Below are 15,886 nucleotides of genomic sequence, written 5' to 3'. Positions count from 1 at the left end.
AGGGCAACTAAAGAGTGGCTCCGTAGGAAACATCTTAAGGTCCTGGAGTGGCCTAGCCAGTCTCCAGACCTGAATCCAATAGAAAATCTTTGGAGGAGCTTAAAGTCCGTGTGGCCCAGCGACAGCCCCGAAACCTGAAGGCTCTGGAGGAGATCTGTATGGAGAAGTGGGCCAAAATCCCTGCTGCAGTGTGTGCAAACCTGGTCAAGAACTACAGGAAACGTCTGATCTCTGTAATTGCAAACAAAGGTTTCTGTACCAAATATTAAGTTTCATTTTTCTGGTTCATCAAATACTTATTTCACACAATAAAATGGAAATTAATTATTTAAAAATCATACATTGTATTTTTCTGGATTTTTGTTTTAGATTCCATCACTCACAGTTGAAGAGTACCTATGATAAAAATTAGTCATCTACAAGCTTTGCAAGTGGGAAAACCTGAAAAATCAACAGTGTATCAAATACTTGTTCTCCCCACTGTAATTGAGGCTGCGCCTTATAATCCGGAGCGCCTTATGGTGCAGAAAATACGGTACTCCTCATTCTGCATCATACTAGCCTTGGCTTATTTTCTACCCAAAAAAGGCAGCTGTAGCCACGTGAGTGATTTAATCTACTGAAGTACACTTTAGAAATGAAGTGAGGCATTTTTGGACCCATTTTTTAACAATTATTACAAAATTATTAATTATTTAATTAATTATTAATTATTTATATTCAGCATTGATTTTAGACCTGAACCTTTGCCTAAGAGTCAAAAAACTGCACTAGTGCTGTGGAGATGGGTTGGATTTCTTTGTCTTTTGGCTGCTCCATTATCAGGAGGGGTCACCACAGAGGATCATCTGCCCACAAGTCCAATTTCCACTGACACCTGCTTGGTAACAGCACCAGAAAAGGTTAGAGCCTAGTTAATGAAGGCCCTATCAAATGTGGTAAGGCTGTTGAATGATTCGATAGGCAGTTGTAGATCTGCCTGTTTGCTTTGGCACAAGCTTTACGCCAAATGCCCTTCCTGACTCAACTCCGGCTGGTTTGTCTGAGATGTGCTGGAGACACCCGCGATGGCTCGGACTAACTTTCCTTGAGTTTTGAACATGTTCAAAACTCAAACAAGAAAACTGCATGACTTACATAGTAAAATTAAGATCCACAGCAAAAAAAAAAAGGCTTTCTAGAGACTCCCTTATGTGTGCCGTTCACTAACTAGTTTCAGCCCAGCAAGACAGAACCTTAACTTCTTGGACAATAACAGTGAAAATGAGATTTCCACATGTAAAATTCATGTTTTTTTTTCTATAAAGTATACAACAAAAATGTACAAAGTGGAGAAAAATCACATCAACAGTAACAAAATGCACCAAACTAAAGATAATCCGCAAGTCCACAGCAATTTATTAGGGTCACTTAGAAGAAAATAAAAGTCAAAATGCTGAGAATAAAGTCAAATTAATATTTTAGGAATAAAATCCAAATGGTGGAAACTAAGGTTTTTATTTGAAATTAAAAGAGGGATGAAAAAGTAGACCATCATAGGCACAAAGACCCATCATAGCCATATGTTTTATAATCATTTTAAACTTAATAATAGGTTTTACAAATAAATTCTTTTAGCATGCACACTGTAACTTCAACCTGGTAACTTTTCAAAATTTCTAGGAGTTCATGATGCAGTATAATTTTTTTTTGGGGAACTATATTATTAGACTATTTCTATAAGCTTCAGAGGATTTGAGAGTATTTTGAGGTTAGCACTTTTATTGTGAAGAACTGACAAAAGTTCTGTAAGCTCAGCTGTTTGGATTGAAAGAAAATATCAAGATAAGGCTGACAGTGACACTCTTCATCTCTTCCTGGGGGATCCATAGGTGTTCCCAGGACAGAGAGGATATATAAACTCCCTTGCCTGCTGCCCGGCTCACATACTGTAACACCCAACCTTGACACAGGTGTTGGGTCCATGTGAAGGCGAGGTCTTATCTTTTCTTTGGGCTAACTCTGGCCGAAGCCCAGGCTCAACCATCAGGCACTTGCCATTGAGCTTTCCCCACAGGCCTGGCCCCAGGAGGGTCCCCCATTTTCCCTGTTCAGGGCGAAGTACCCTAAAAAATATACTGGTTTGCCATGGGAGACCCTACCAGGGCTAATGCCATAGACAGCAGAGCCCCCAGGATTACATGGATACTCAAAACCCTCAATCACGCTAAGGTGACAATTCTACCACAGTAGTAGTTGTACCAGTAGTAAGAGTCTACCAATTATTATTTGTAATAGTAGCAGTAGTAGACACTAATAGTTTTTAGTAGAAATAGTAGTAGTGGTAGTTTCTACCAAAATCTTAGTAGTAATAGTGGTAGTAATAGATTCTACCAATTCTTAACAATAGTAGTAAAAGTGAATTCTACAAATTCTTAGTAGCAGTAGTAGTAAATTCTTCAAATTCTTCTTAGTAGTACTAGTGTTAGTCGTAGTAATAGATTATACAATTTTTAGTAATGGCAGATTCTATAAACTGCTACCTTTCAGGTAGATTTATACTTGACACGTTGATCACCGCGCGGTGTCATGTCATGTGGTAGTGCACATTCCAATTTTTGTAACTTCGCGCAGCCACAAAAAGCACAGTACACTACAGCATCTTTCTATTTTTCAGAGTTCTCTGTTGCTATTCATTGGCCTTGACGTGAGATGTGTGTTGGTGCCTTGTTTGCACTTTTTCATTTGTGTTAATTTAATTTATTTGTAAATGTGACTTAAATTAGGATTCAAATTAGGTGCGAATAATTTGTATTTACTTTAATTGTATTTTTGTTTAAAAAAGTATTTCAAAAGTGCTTTTTTGTAAAACTGTAGTTGTGTAAATATTTGACACAAATATCTTACAATATACCATATTAAATAGCCATGTTTTTAACTTTCTGTCTATTTTTTTGTTTTACTAAATCACAGTTGGCCAGCAATCGACCACCTACCACCAGGCTTAGCCTCTTTTCTGGGGGAAACCCTGATCCACCAACTCTTAGTATTAGGAATAGTCTTAGGAAAATTTACCCATTGTTAGTTCTGGTCATAGTTGTAATTTTAGTAGTCGTAGTAATAGTATTAGTATTAGTATTAGTATTAGTATTAGTACTAGCAGTAGTAGTAGTAGCAGTAGTAGTAGTAGTAGATAAAGCTCTAAAAAATTGAAAAATTGTCTTCTGGTCCAATAATTCAACCCTGCTTTCCCCTTGTACACAAAGTGTATAGTTTTGACATTCTAAGCACCAGCAACAATAAATTAACACAAAAAAGCAGATACCCAAGTGATGCACTTCAAAATTATGCTTCCCTATTAATGTACCTAATTTTGAACTCGGGGGGATTCTGAGCAGCAACAAACAACTGTACATTAAGGCCAATTACTTTACATCACTGTGAACAACGAGGCTCGTGAGGTATTCTAATTATACTGTAAAAACAAAATACTTTTCATTCACACAAAGGATTAATATGCCTTTCCCCCTGGATATTTCTTGTCTAAGTACTTTCCATATGTTTGTACTTTTATTTCTTTGTTTCTTAACTCCCACATGTACACACACAAGCACACGCACACACACACACACACACACACACACACACACACACACGTCATTCTACAGTACCTATGGCTGTGGATGAGGGCATTGAAGGCCAATCCATCATTCCAGCTACCAGAGAAGTTAACCACGTTGACCTGAGGACAGAAGAATTAAATATTAAAGAAGCAGTGTGTGAATGCAGCAGGACAGCCACAGCTGAGATGATGTCCCTCAAGCACTGGTTTCCATTTGATTATAAACACCACTGTAACAGTGTGAGCTTTGAATACATAAATTAGTGGATGTTAGGTCCAGATTTTACATAAACTGAAATTCCAACCCCTGGAAGTAATGCGTAACCACAAGAATGTTCACTAAACCCCACCGCATTACTGACTCTTAGGAGTATGTGTTGTCACTTTCAGCTACTACCACACCAAAATGTAGCTCAATATCTGTGCAACTGAGTTGTAGCCATTTTTGTGTTTGATAGGGTTGACTAGTTGTGGTGGCTATCTTGGATCAAGCCAATTCCAAAAATTAATTAGATGTTGATGATGGTTATGTTTTTTTTTTTTTTTTTGCCAATGACTGTAAACATCTGGTTTCAAATGAATATCCAATGATTACTTTCCGACAGTTTGTTAAAACCCAACCAGTGGTTCATGACATATTTTGCTAAAAGACAGACAAGGTTGACCCCAACAATTTATGCCAAAGCTTTGAATAATGTTGCGCATCTGTTAGCTCTGAGAGTATGTGTTTGGAATGACTGTCAGCCTCTGCGAAAATTTAGATTCATCTCTATAAAGTTGACTGAGTTTTGTGCTGTTGTGACCATCTTGAATAGGGTTGACTCTAAAAAAGAATTACTTGTAGATGTGCATCTAATGATTACTTTCTTACTGTTTCTTTAAATTGCACCCACTAGTTTGACACAACAGACAAATAAATGTGCAAACGTGAGCAGGCTCAGACACAAGCACAGGAAATTACAAGATTACTTGTGATTTAATAAATAATAAATAAAACACTAATATTAGAGACTTCCGGTTATGGCGTAGAGGTGAGCGGATGCGTTGAACCTGGGCTCCCAACTGGTCGGCTAAATTTCCTTTGCCAGAGAAGAATCAACCCTCTAAGAACGTTTAATTTATAATGAAAAGGGCAAAGGCGTCAAAAAGTGACGTTAGACCAAAACCTACACAAGAAACGGGCAAGAAAACCCTTAAAGAAGTGGTCGACGACGGCGAATGTGAGCAACACGTGGCTATGGACGGGCTTCAAGCTAGCATCGGAGCTGTGCACAAAGAAATAGTAGCCATCCGTGGAGACATGAAAGAAGAGCTGGGCCGCTTTCGCGACAACTTCTCCGCTGATATGAAGAAAGAATTAAGAAATTTTCAAGAGGAAATTAATGGAAGGCTAAACGAAATAGCGTCGGACATAAAAGAGAACAAAAAGAAAGCGGAGGAGTCGCTACAACGTGTGGCAGAAATGGAGGAGTGGAGTGCAGCAGCGAAAGAGGTGCTGTCTCAGGCCATGAGCAACCAGGAGAAACTCCAAGCTAAGGTGACCGACTTGGAAGCACGCTCACGGAGAAACAACATTCGCGTGTTTGGGATCCCGGAGGATACGGAGGGAGACAACGTGTTGGAGTTTATGGAGCGTTTCATTAAGACTGAGCTGTCACTCCAGGACACAGATCTGGCTATACAACGCTGCCACCGGGCTTTGGGTCCTAAACCACCGCAGAATGCGACTCCCCGCTCCGTGGTCATCCACTTTCTGGCATTCACAACCAGGGATTTGGTGCTTCGCACCGCGTGGAAGAAAGGAGAGATCCGCCTTAACCAGCAGCGGGTTTATTTCGACCAGGACTATCCGGCAGAGACCCAAAAGAAGAGGAAGGCTTACGCCCCCATCAGAAAACTCTTGAAAGAAAAAGGTCTCCGCTTCCAAACCCCGCCGCCAGCTAAGCTTCGTGTGTTTTTTGACGGTGGCCCGGTGACGTACAACAGCGCGGCAGACGCCATGAAGGACCTGCAGAAGAGAGGCCTCGCTCCTGACTGCGGCAGCAACAAGGGCCCCCCCACGGCAGCGCTGATGGAGAAACTGGATAGTTTATCCTGGGAGAAGGTGGAGGCCAAACGACACGGAGAGAGAGCACGGGAAAAACTCAGTGGATTCCGCCGCGAGGCGGGGGGCGCAGCTGCCTCTCCTAGTTAAAACCTTGATGGTAAGACAAACACTCATGATGGTCTGATCCAGCATGTGGTCTACCAACTGAATATTTTCGTAAAGAGACACTGTCAGACACCGATTTATTAATGTTTCATTTAACCCTCGCTAATGTCAACGTAACTAATTGTGGAAAATGTATATAAAATATGACCTTTGATTTGGGAGCTGGTTCAAGGGCTCCGATCGTGCACTGAGCTTACACTCATTCTGAGCTATGTCAGATTGCACTGGAGAGACCCCCCATGAGCAGAGTCTCATGGGGACTTTTCTCTCCACCCCTGACTCCTTACTGAGTCACTTTGTTTTGGAAGTCGTTCCTTTTACACGTTTTCAAGTTTCAACTTTGTTATGTGTGTGTGTTTTTTTATATGTTATAATGTTAAGGTCACCCTGGAGGTGTAAGTTAGAGGGACTTGTTCATTTGAAGATTCATGTTCCACCAGCAATATAAAGTTATAACAATTAATGTTCACGGGTTACAAAATTCTATCAAACGAGGGAAACTTATAGCTAAGATGAGGAGAGAACAGCAACAAATCATTTTCTGGCAAGAAACACACTTAACAAAGGAGAACCATGAAAAACTTAAAAAAATGGGTTTTAAAAATACATTTTACTCCTCCGACTCAAATGGACATACTAGGGGCGTGGCAATATTAATTGCAAATAAGGTGGACTTCCAGGTATCTAAACAAATTACAGATAAAGAAGGTCGTTTTGTTTTGGTGAAGGGAAGATTGGATACAAATGAAGTAACTTTACTCAATGTATATAGACCTCCAGGACAAGACAAAACATTTACTGATAAAGTATCTGATCTCATATTGGCAGAAACATCAGGCGTTCTGATCTGCGGAGGGGACTGGAATGCACAATTGCACCCCTCCCTGGATTCTTCAAACCCTCTAAAGAAAATCAACTCAGATTCCCTATACCTTAAAAAAATGATTAGACGGATAGGTTTAGTTGACGTCTGGCGGGAATGTCACCCATTGGCTAAGGAGTTCACCTTTTTCTCTCACCCACATGCCGTTTACTCAAGAATTGATTACTTTTTCATGTTTAGAGCAGACAGATATAGGGTTTTAGACTGTACAATAGGCACTAGGGACGTGTCAGATCACTCTGGAGTATATATGAAGTTATACTTAGACTCCCACCCAAAGACAACAATATGGAGACTTAACACAGGTCTATTGAATGATAATAAATTTGAGGAATTCATTAACAAGGAATTTGAAGAATATGTAAACTTTAATAACAGCACAGAGATGTCTCCAAGTATATTGTGGGATGCGGCAAAAGCAGTATTACGGGGGAAAATGATAATGTGGGCATCAAGGAAGAAGAAAGAAAAATCAGAGCAATTTAATGACCTGACTAAACAGTTAAACATTTTAGAACAGAAACATATTGAAACTAAAGACCCTGGCCTACTACAGCAAATTACTGAAATAAAAGCGAACCTAAATGAGAAACTCAACGACAAGGTGATACTTAACCTCAAATATATTAAACAAACCTATTATGAAAACGGACCTCGAGCAAAAAAAATATTAGCCTGGCGACTTAAACAACAGCAACTAAACAGATCCATTTTTAAAATTAAAAACCCTGACTCCAACCAGATGTGCTTCTCACCAGATGACATACATAAATCATTTGAAATGTACTATAGAAAACTATATAGTCAACCCGAATTAGCTGAACTCCCCTCAGTAAAACAATTTCTGGACTCCCTGGACCTTCCTTCAATTGGCGCAGAGCAAAACAAGTGTCTATCTGCCGACATAGCACCTGCAGAGCTCAATAAAGCCATCTCAAACCTTAAAACAAGTAAGTCACCAGGTGGAGACGGGCTGCCAGCCGAATGGTATAAAATTTTCAGGAAGTCTATAACACCTTTGCTGCTAAATTGTTTTAACCATGTGCTTAAAGGAGGCGAGACACCCCCATCCTGGAAACAAGCAATAATATCGGTTATACCAAAACCAGGAAAGGACAAAACTGAATGCAGCTCATACCGACCCATTTCTGTCTTGAACACTGATTATAAAATATTCACTTCAATAATTGTCAGCAGACTAGAAAATATTGTCCCTGAACTGATTGATGCGGACCAGACAGGATTTGTCAAAAACAGACGAACTCAGGATAATGTGAGGAGAGCTTTGCACCTGTTTGATATTATGAACAGAAACAACTTGAAATCGTTAGCAATTAGCTTTGATGCTGAAAAAGCCTTTGATTCTGTAAGGTGGGAATACTTATACCTGGTTCTGCAACGGTTTGGCTTTAATGGTACGACTATAAGCTGTTTAAAATCATTGTACAATTCGCCGGTAGCCCGGATTAAGATAAACGGCGGCCTTTCAGATACATTCCCGCTGGAACGAGGATGCCGGCAAGGATGCCCTCTGAGTCCAATTCTTTTTGCACTTTTCATAGAGCCACTTGCTCAAAACATCAGGGAGGACCCAGAAATTAAGGGAATCCTGTTTAAGGGAAGAGAATACAAATCATGTCTATATGCTGATGATGTTCTGGTGACCTTGTCCGATCCAGATACCAGTTTGCCCAACCTCATGTCCTGCCTCCACCAATTCGGACTTTACTCAGGTTATAAATTAAACATCGGAAAAACCCAAACCCTGTGCTTCAACTACTCACCCCGAGACGATATTAGTAATCGGTTCAAATTTAATTGGAAAACAAAAAGAATGAAATATTTAGGCATTAATATTACTAAAAAGCTAAACAAAATATATGACGCTAACTATGGTTCAATGACTAATAAGATTAAAGATGATTTTGACAGGTGGGCTCCCCTGACCCTCGATTTGTACAACAGAATAGAAATCATAAAAATGATTATTTTACCTCAGCTATTATTTCTTTTTCAATCTTTATCAATAGAAATCCCTACCACGCAGTTCAATGAGTGGAACCGGATCATCTCCAGGTTTATATGGCGGAATAAGAAACCAAGGGTCCGTTACAAAACATTACAGTTACCAAGAGATAGAGGAATGTCACTACCATGTCTGGAAAATTACTACAGAGCAGCGCAACTTCAGTTTGCGGTCTATTGGTGTGAAGAGGGGTATGAAGCCAAATGGAAAGAACTAGAATTAAGCCAAATTGACATCCCCCTTCAAGCTCTGCTAGGGGACAAACGACTCAAAAGTGCATATTTAGATGAGTTGTGTGCTTTTACGAAAGTCCCTCTCAACGTCTGGTTTAAAGAGCTCCGTAACCCACTTTTAGAGAGGAAAATGCGGTTACTAAGATGGATTGAGCATGATGGGGATTTTGCGCCAGTTCATCTTGATTTGACATTCAAAGAATGGACTGGAAAAGGAATGAAATCATACTGCATGATCTCTTCAGGTACCCATCTGGAAAGTTTCCACCAACTACAGGAGAAATTTCACCTTGATAAACGAGACTTTTTCAGATACTTGCAGCTCAGGGATTACTTTAATAAAAACATTAAAATAGTGGAAGGAAATGACCAGGATCTCATTAGTATTTTTATCAATGCATACAAAGGCAAATCTTATAAGAAGAGGCTGTCTAGACTATACATGTATTTGGAAGCCAATAAAAAAACATCAACACTATATATCAAAAATACATGGGAAAGGGAGGCGAACATAACACTAACGGAGGGGGAGTGGCTAAACATCTGCCAAATCAACTCCACCACCACCAGTTCAAGACTTTGGAGGGAATTTTCATGGAAGAATATGGTTAGGTTCTTTATAACCCCCAAAAGAACATTCTCTCAGACCGGTAGGGCAGTAACTGGGCATTGTTGGAGAAAATGTGATAATGTGATGGCTGACCACTTTCACATATTTTGGGGCTGCCCGCTGATTTATCCCTATTGGTTAACTATAGTTAAAGAAATAAAAGTAATACTTGGTTTTGAAATTGGGCACAATTTTCAAACTATGTATTTATGTAATCTACCAAATGAACTCAACGCTCAAGATAAGTATCTTTTGAAAATATTATTGATAGCAGGAAAGAAATCAATAACAAGAAGATGGTTCAGCGGGAGCCCACCGACTGTGAGAGACTGGTCAGCCACGGTAGAAGAAATATGTCATATGGAAACGCTTACCTTCTCCCTCAGACTACAACAGGACAAAATTGAAAAATATTGGTATAAATGGTTTATATATAGGAACTTGAAAGCAAGTTGAGTGTTATTTGTACATTACTCGGGGTGAAAGATGTGAGGGGGTGCTGGGGGGGATGGATGGGACAAATCCCTTGCCTGTTGGACTCTTCATGAAAATGTATGTACATTGTAACCTGTTTGCCGAATTAGTGTGTGTGGTTTAGGTATTTTGCTTCGCTGTATCCCTCCCTTGGTGACCTATTTGTTCTGAGTGTCGTTTGTTGTTCTTTTTGTGTTTTTTTTCTTATCTCTGTAAACTTTTGTGCTGTATAAAAATGTAAATCTGACAATTAAAAATAAAGTATAAAAAAAAACAAAAAAACCCACTAATATTAATCTGACTGTTATATTTCACACACATATCTAGCATCTGTTTTAGCTTGTTTTCCCTCCTACTTGTGCTAGCAGTTGGGCTACTCTCAGTTTGATTTGAACATAAAATTCTCATACTAGTTTAGTATTATATTAGTCCATTTGTTGAAAATATGCACTTTCAAATCAGTGATATTGATTGCTTATCAGATACCAAAACTGCCCTTATTATATGAACGTGCACAGAATCTGAAAACTGTGGTTGAATAAACTATTTTGCTGACCAGTGTTGCAGCAATATTTAGCACTATCTGGATTGTTGAAGTTAGGAACGTGCAGAATAGAATAAAATTGATTCATATTACAGACCACTGGCTTAAAAGGCAAATGACCATAATGCAAAATTTACATTTTTGGCAAGTTTTTTGCCATATTGATATCATCTTCATCATTTTTTGCCTAAACAATGGAAGCATTGTCATTAAAAGCAATTTATTTTGACCATGAAATATAGACTAAATTATCTTGATGTATAAAATGGAAAATGTTAAATTATTTGGGCTTTTCCAAAAATGGCACTTAAGCTTCCTGTTTAAGGCATAAATGCCATGTTAGGTGTAGTTTTTTAATGATCGGTTTGATTTTTTTTTTTTTTAATGAAGTAATAATAATACAACATACAACAGGAATTGGATGCAAAAGTTTCCAGAAGATTAATGTTCTGAAATGTGTTTGAGATCATTGTCCTGTTGGAACACCCAATTATGTCTACGTTTCAACCATGTAGCTGTTGATTTGAGGTGAAGTTAAATATTTTAGAAAATTGTGTAAATCCACAATTCTTAGTTTTAGAAAATTCCTTGGACTTTCCCATTGATTTGAGTATTAAACAATCCAAAGAGCTGTGTCAAACAAATACCTTTTATGCTGGCAAAGACAAACAACCATCGGCAGTTGTTCATGATCACTAACAAGAAGCTAATAGGCTTTGACCTTGTCAAGTTAACCCTCCCTGAAGCCGCCAATAGAGAGAGAGAAACAAAAAGAGGTAGAGAAGCCCTTGCAACTTAGGGTCAAGGTCATGGGAGGGTCAAATTACCTTTTAGGACCTTCAGTATGACTTGTTTTAAAAAATAGATAAATGTCTGGATATATTTGACCCTGCATTCAACTGACTTATTTTAAAAAAAAGGCTCAAAACATATTTTTTTAAACTGGCTTTTGGTTAATCTTGTTCACTGATTTTTGCCTTTTTGATTGTTGTTGTATTTTCCATTTTTGTAAAGCACTTTGTGATTTTTATGTCTGTGAAAGGTGCTATATAAATAAAGTTTACTTACTTACTTACTTACTTAAATGTTCAGTGTTTTTGTTTGGAGTCAACCGAATTCAAGATGGCTGTTACAGCAAAGCAATCTTAACAAATACGAAACTGGGTATGACTGAGTCAGTTTTACAAAAATTGACCTAAAATTTGATGTGGTTGTAGCTGAGACTGATACCAAACTTATATACAACTAAGTTTACAACTTTGCAATTAACAATAGGATTTAACTTTCAGAAATGTAATCGTACATCAACTGATTAACCTTTGGAGTCAACCTAGTTCAAGAGTGCTGTTGAATCTAGTATTACAAAAATGGCAATAACAAGCCAATTTTGTATGTGTATGTACCAAATGTTGAAAATCTGAGGTTTACAAATCTTACTGACAAACAACCAAACCAAAGGAAAAAAAATCTAATCTTTGACAAAGGAAAGAAAGCATAATTTCTTGACTACACTCAATAAACTTCAAAGCTATAGCTTGGTAATGGATATAGTTACCTATTTTATAGCTAGAGATTGCTGTGGAAGAGAACTCCAGTGGGCTGCAAAAGTACTGGTTACAGAAAACACCTGTCATCCTGTCTCAAGCATGTCGGTGGCAGCATTATGCTGTGGAAATGTTTTTTTATCTGCAAAAACTAGGAAACTGGTCAGAGTTAAAATAAAGATGGATGGGGAAAAAAAACAATAGTGCAAATACTGATTCAGCATTTTTAGCCTTTTTATTTATGTATTTATTTTTTACTTTTTATCACTTTATATTACTTATAATCAAAATAAAAATCCAAATGTATTCCACGACGAAAAGATTACACAGGTGGAATACTTTAACCAAGTGAACACTTTTGCAGCCCACTGTACTCTTCTTGTAAATCCGGTGAATGAAGACTGGGAAACAAGGAGAAGACTGTGAGAGGTTCGGGGACATACCTGAGGGTAGTGCCGTGTGTTCTGACGAACCCAGCTCAGCAGAATCTTTTCACTGTTGGTCTGCTGTAGGCCCGCCATCACATCCTTCATCACATCCTTTACCTGAGCACACAATTAGCAGGTTTACATGCAGAACAACATGCATACTCTACAGTCAGGAAGAACATGAACTGGTTTTTAGTTCAACTTAGCTCAACTTAAAACCGATGCAATGTTCAGAAGGTTTTGTCAACTTGATTGGTAATAATAATAATAATAATTAATTTAATTTATAATGCACTTTTCATTAATAAAAATCTCAAAGTGCTACATGGTACATCTAAAAACATAAAATCAACAATCAAAAACAATAAAAAGACTGTCATTTAAAAGTGGAGTAGGCTTGTCTAAAAAGGAAAGTTTTCAAGTCAGTTTTAAAATCGGACAATGGCTGCGGGGCTCTCAAATAGTCCAGGAGAGAGTTCCATAGATGAGGAGCAGCCACAGCAAATGCTCGATCAGCCATAGTCCTTAGTCTTGAATGAGGAAGGTGGAGAAGATTGCAGGCTTGGGATCGTAGTGGTCTAGAAGTTGAATGTGAAGTAAGGAGGTCCTTCAGATAATCCGGTGAGGTTCCATATAGACAATGATGGGTGATAAGTGCAATTTTATACTGAATCCTGTAAGTTACAGGAAGCCAGTGAAGCTCGTAAAGAGTAGGAGTGATGTGATCAAATTTACGAGCTCTCACTAGGATCCTGGAAGCACTGTTTTGAATGTACTGGAGCCTCTGATCATACTGATCATATTGGTTTTTCTATTGTACTTTTTTTAAGTTCTTTTGAGTTTTTATGCGTGGGTGAAAATTGATATTGCTTGACATTTCTGTGCAGATTTAAACATTTTTGCTCTTAGCCTTATTACTTTTTTTTGTTTCTTTTATTTTGTTGTTGTTTGTTGTCTCTTGTTTAGTTGCCTTCATGTTTAGTCTGGGTTTTGTTCAGTCTTTGTTCCATGTGTCTTTGTTTCATGTCATTATTCACTTGTTCTCTGTTGTCACTTGTTTACTTGCCACGCCCACTTCCACCTGCTCACCTGCCCACTTCCTCTGATTATCCTCTGCTTTTAAAACCTGGTCATTTCCTCCATGTACTCGCTAGTTCATTGTCGTGTTTCCCGTGTTGTCTTGCTCTCCTCATGTTTGCCTCATTCTAGAGATTTAGTTTATGTTTTGTATCTAGTTTATTCTTGCTGCCTTGTCAGCTTTTGTTTTTGATTCTTTTTATTTTTAAATAAATTATTTTATTCCTGGGTTTAAGATGAGTCTGCACATTGGGTTTGCCGCAATCTCCACATGACCTGACACCTTTAGGATCTGCTAGTCTTGTGCCAAAAATCTACCTATGCTGCCCTACTGCTCTCATTGATATTTCAACTTTTAAATCACTTTAGAATAAGCAGTCATGGCAGATGCCAATTGTTTAATGAAGCCTAGGCGTAAATTCAGACTGGAAGACCTGCTTCAGCCTCACCTGCATCTAATCGCTGCATCTAGCACCTCCACTCCAGCCTATCAGCATCAGAACGCGCCTCCATCTCAGCCCATCAGCATCCGACCGTGCCTCCAGCGTATCCAATCAGCGAGCAAGCCTTCGTTTAAAAGGATCTCCATCATGGCCCCATCTGTTCGCCGGCCGAACTTCCGAGAAGTCGGCGCGCGTTCCAAATGTCAGACTTCGAGCCAGATAATCCATCCTCCAGCTACCATCAGTGAAAAGCGGACCGTAAATCCTCTGCTTCCCCAACTGAGCACCGCAGGGGCCGTCCTTCATCCGCTCAAACTTCGCCTCCCGCCTCGCCTGGGCCGTCAGCTCCAGCTCAAAGTCCTCCTGTATCAGCCGCCTCAACCCGGAAATCCGTCTCCTCGTCTGCCGCCCCTTCTTCAGGCCACCATCCATCATCTCTCCATCTTCTGCCGACGTTCATCATCTCTCCCCTTCGCTCATCACCTCTACGGACATGCTCCAGTGCTTCATCTCAACGCTTTCAGCTCGTTTGCGAGAGCGTGTTTCTGCCGGCCCTGCCACGTCATCACCACCGCTCACTTCCGCACCTGTCAGCTCTCAGGCCCCCTGTAGCTCACCCTCGCTAATGCCCGCTCTGGGCCATCCGTAGGGTAAGACATACTCGCTCACGACTCATTCACTGCTCCGGGTCATAATTATATATTCAAAAAAAAACCAAAAAACTTTTTGATGTGACTTTGTCACATCAAAGTCTGCTGCACACATTCAGGAGGACGAACTGTTGTGTTTGTGGCAGTGATATAGAGAGGATGTTTAATCTTAAAGCTTTCAATTTGACTCTCATTCGTTAATTGTTTCTAATGAGGCATTGAGTATATAAATGACATCATAAGGATGGTTAGATGTACTTCATTATTAGTAGGGATTCGCCCATCATAGCACTAATATTTCTTCGCTTTTTATCAACTGCAGCAGTAATCTCCTTTCATGGGTTTTGAATCATTTGATCGTTGAGCCATCTGATTATCTTTGTCATTTCTCGCAGAGGGATTATATAAACGCTGATTCAGTCGAACCAGCTCCGCTAGAGCACCAAAAAAAAGACCTCTCAATCGGGCGTTTCTAGCAGTTTCAGTGTTTTCAGAGACTTGATTCTTTTTGTCTATCCTGATCACAGAATCGAAATGGCTGCTTACCTGGCTCTCATTACCGGTTTTGATCTAAAATACGGTAGATCCATTCTTCATTAATATCATAAAACATCTGCTGCCAAAGCTGCCACAGCCCCCCCTCCGGACTGGGGATTGAGACACACACTCTCTCTCACACATGTAAGGTACGCATTAAAGGTTCGTTAAGAAGAAAAAAAAAAAAAAAAGTTAAAATTACCATTTTGGCAATCTGACGGCGCTAAACACAAAAATTAATGGCTAGCAGCAGTGCTCGTGACTCTCACTCGCCTTACGTAAAAGGACCTTAGCAACAAGCTCACGTTGGCTCACGTACTCCGCCCTTCAGTGCAGCAGAGTGCTGCCCTGCCTTACCCCGTGCCTTTTCACCGCAACATTACAGGTGCTGGTCATAAAATTAGAATATCATGAAAAAGTAGATTGATTTCAGTAATTCCATTTAAAAAGTGAAACTTGTATATTATATTCATGCATTACATACAAACTCATATATTTCAAATGTTTATTTCGTTTAATTTTGATGATTACAAATGACAACAAATGAAAATCTCAAATTCATCATATCAGAAAATTAGAATATTACTGAAGACCAATAAAAACAAAGGATTTATAGAAATGTTG

The 15,886-nt window shown here is 39.1% G+C and overlaps 1 protein-coding gene across 1 annotated transcript in view; it reads right to left on the bottom strand.

Annotated features, from left to right (window-relative positions):
- LOC108242145 (dystrophin) overlaps positions 1-15,886 on the bottom strand; it is a 303,884-nt gene that overhangs the window by 44,999 nt on the left and 242,999 nt on the right. Inside the window, exons 6-7 of the mRNA XM_017426798.3 lie at positions 12,571-12,672; positions 3,651-3,721 (exon numbers count right to left, since the gene is read on the bottom strand). Coding sequence (XP_017282287.1) covers positions 3,651-3,721; positions 12,571-12,672 — 173 coding nt within the window. The remainder of the gene's footprint in view (positions 1-3,650; positions 3,722-12,570; positions 12,673-15,886) is intronic.

This window comes from Kryptolebias marmoratus, linkage group LG23 (genome assembly GCF_001649575.2).
Source record: "Kryptolebias marmoratus isolate JLee-2015 linkage group LG23, ASM164957v2, whole genome shotgun sequence".
In the NCBI taxonomy this organism is placed as follows: Eukaryota; Metazoa; Chordata; class Actinopteri; order Cyprinodontiformes; family Rivulidae; genus Kryptolebias; species Kryptolebias marmoratus.
This window is presented reverse-complemented; position numbering and strand designations above follow the sequence as displayed.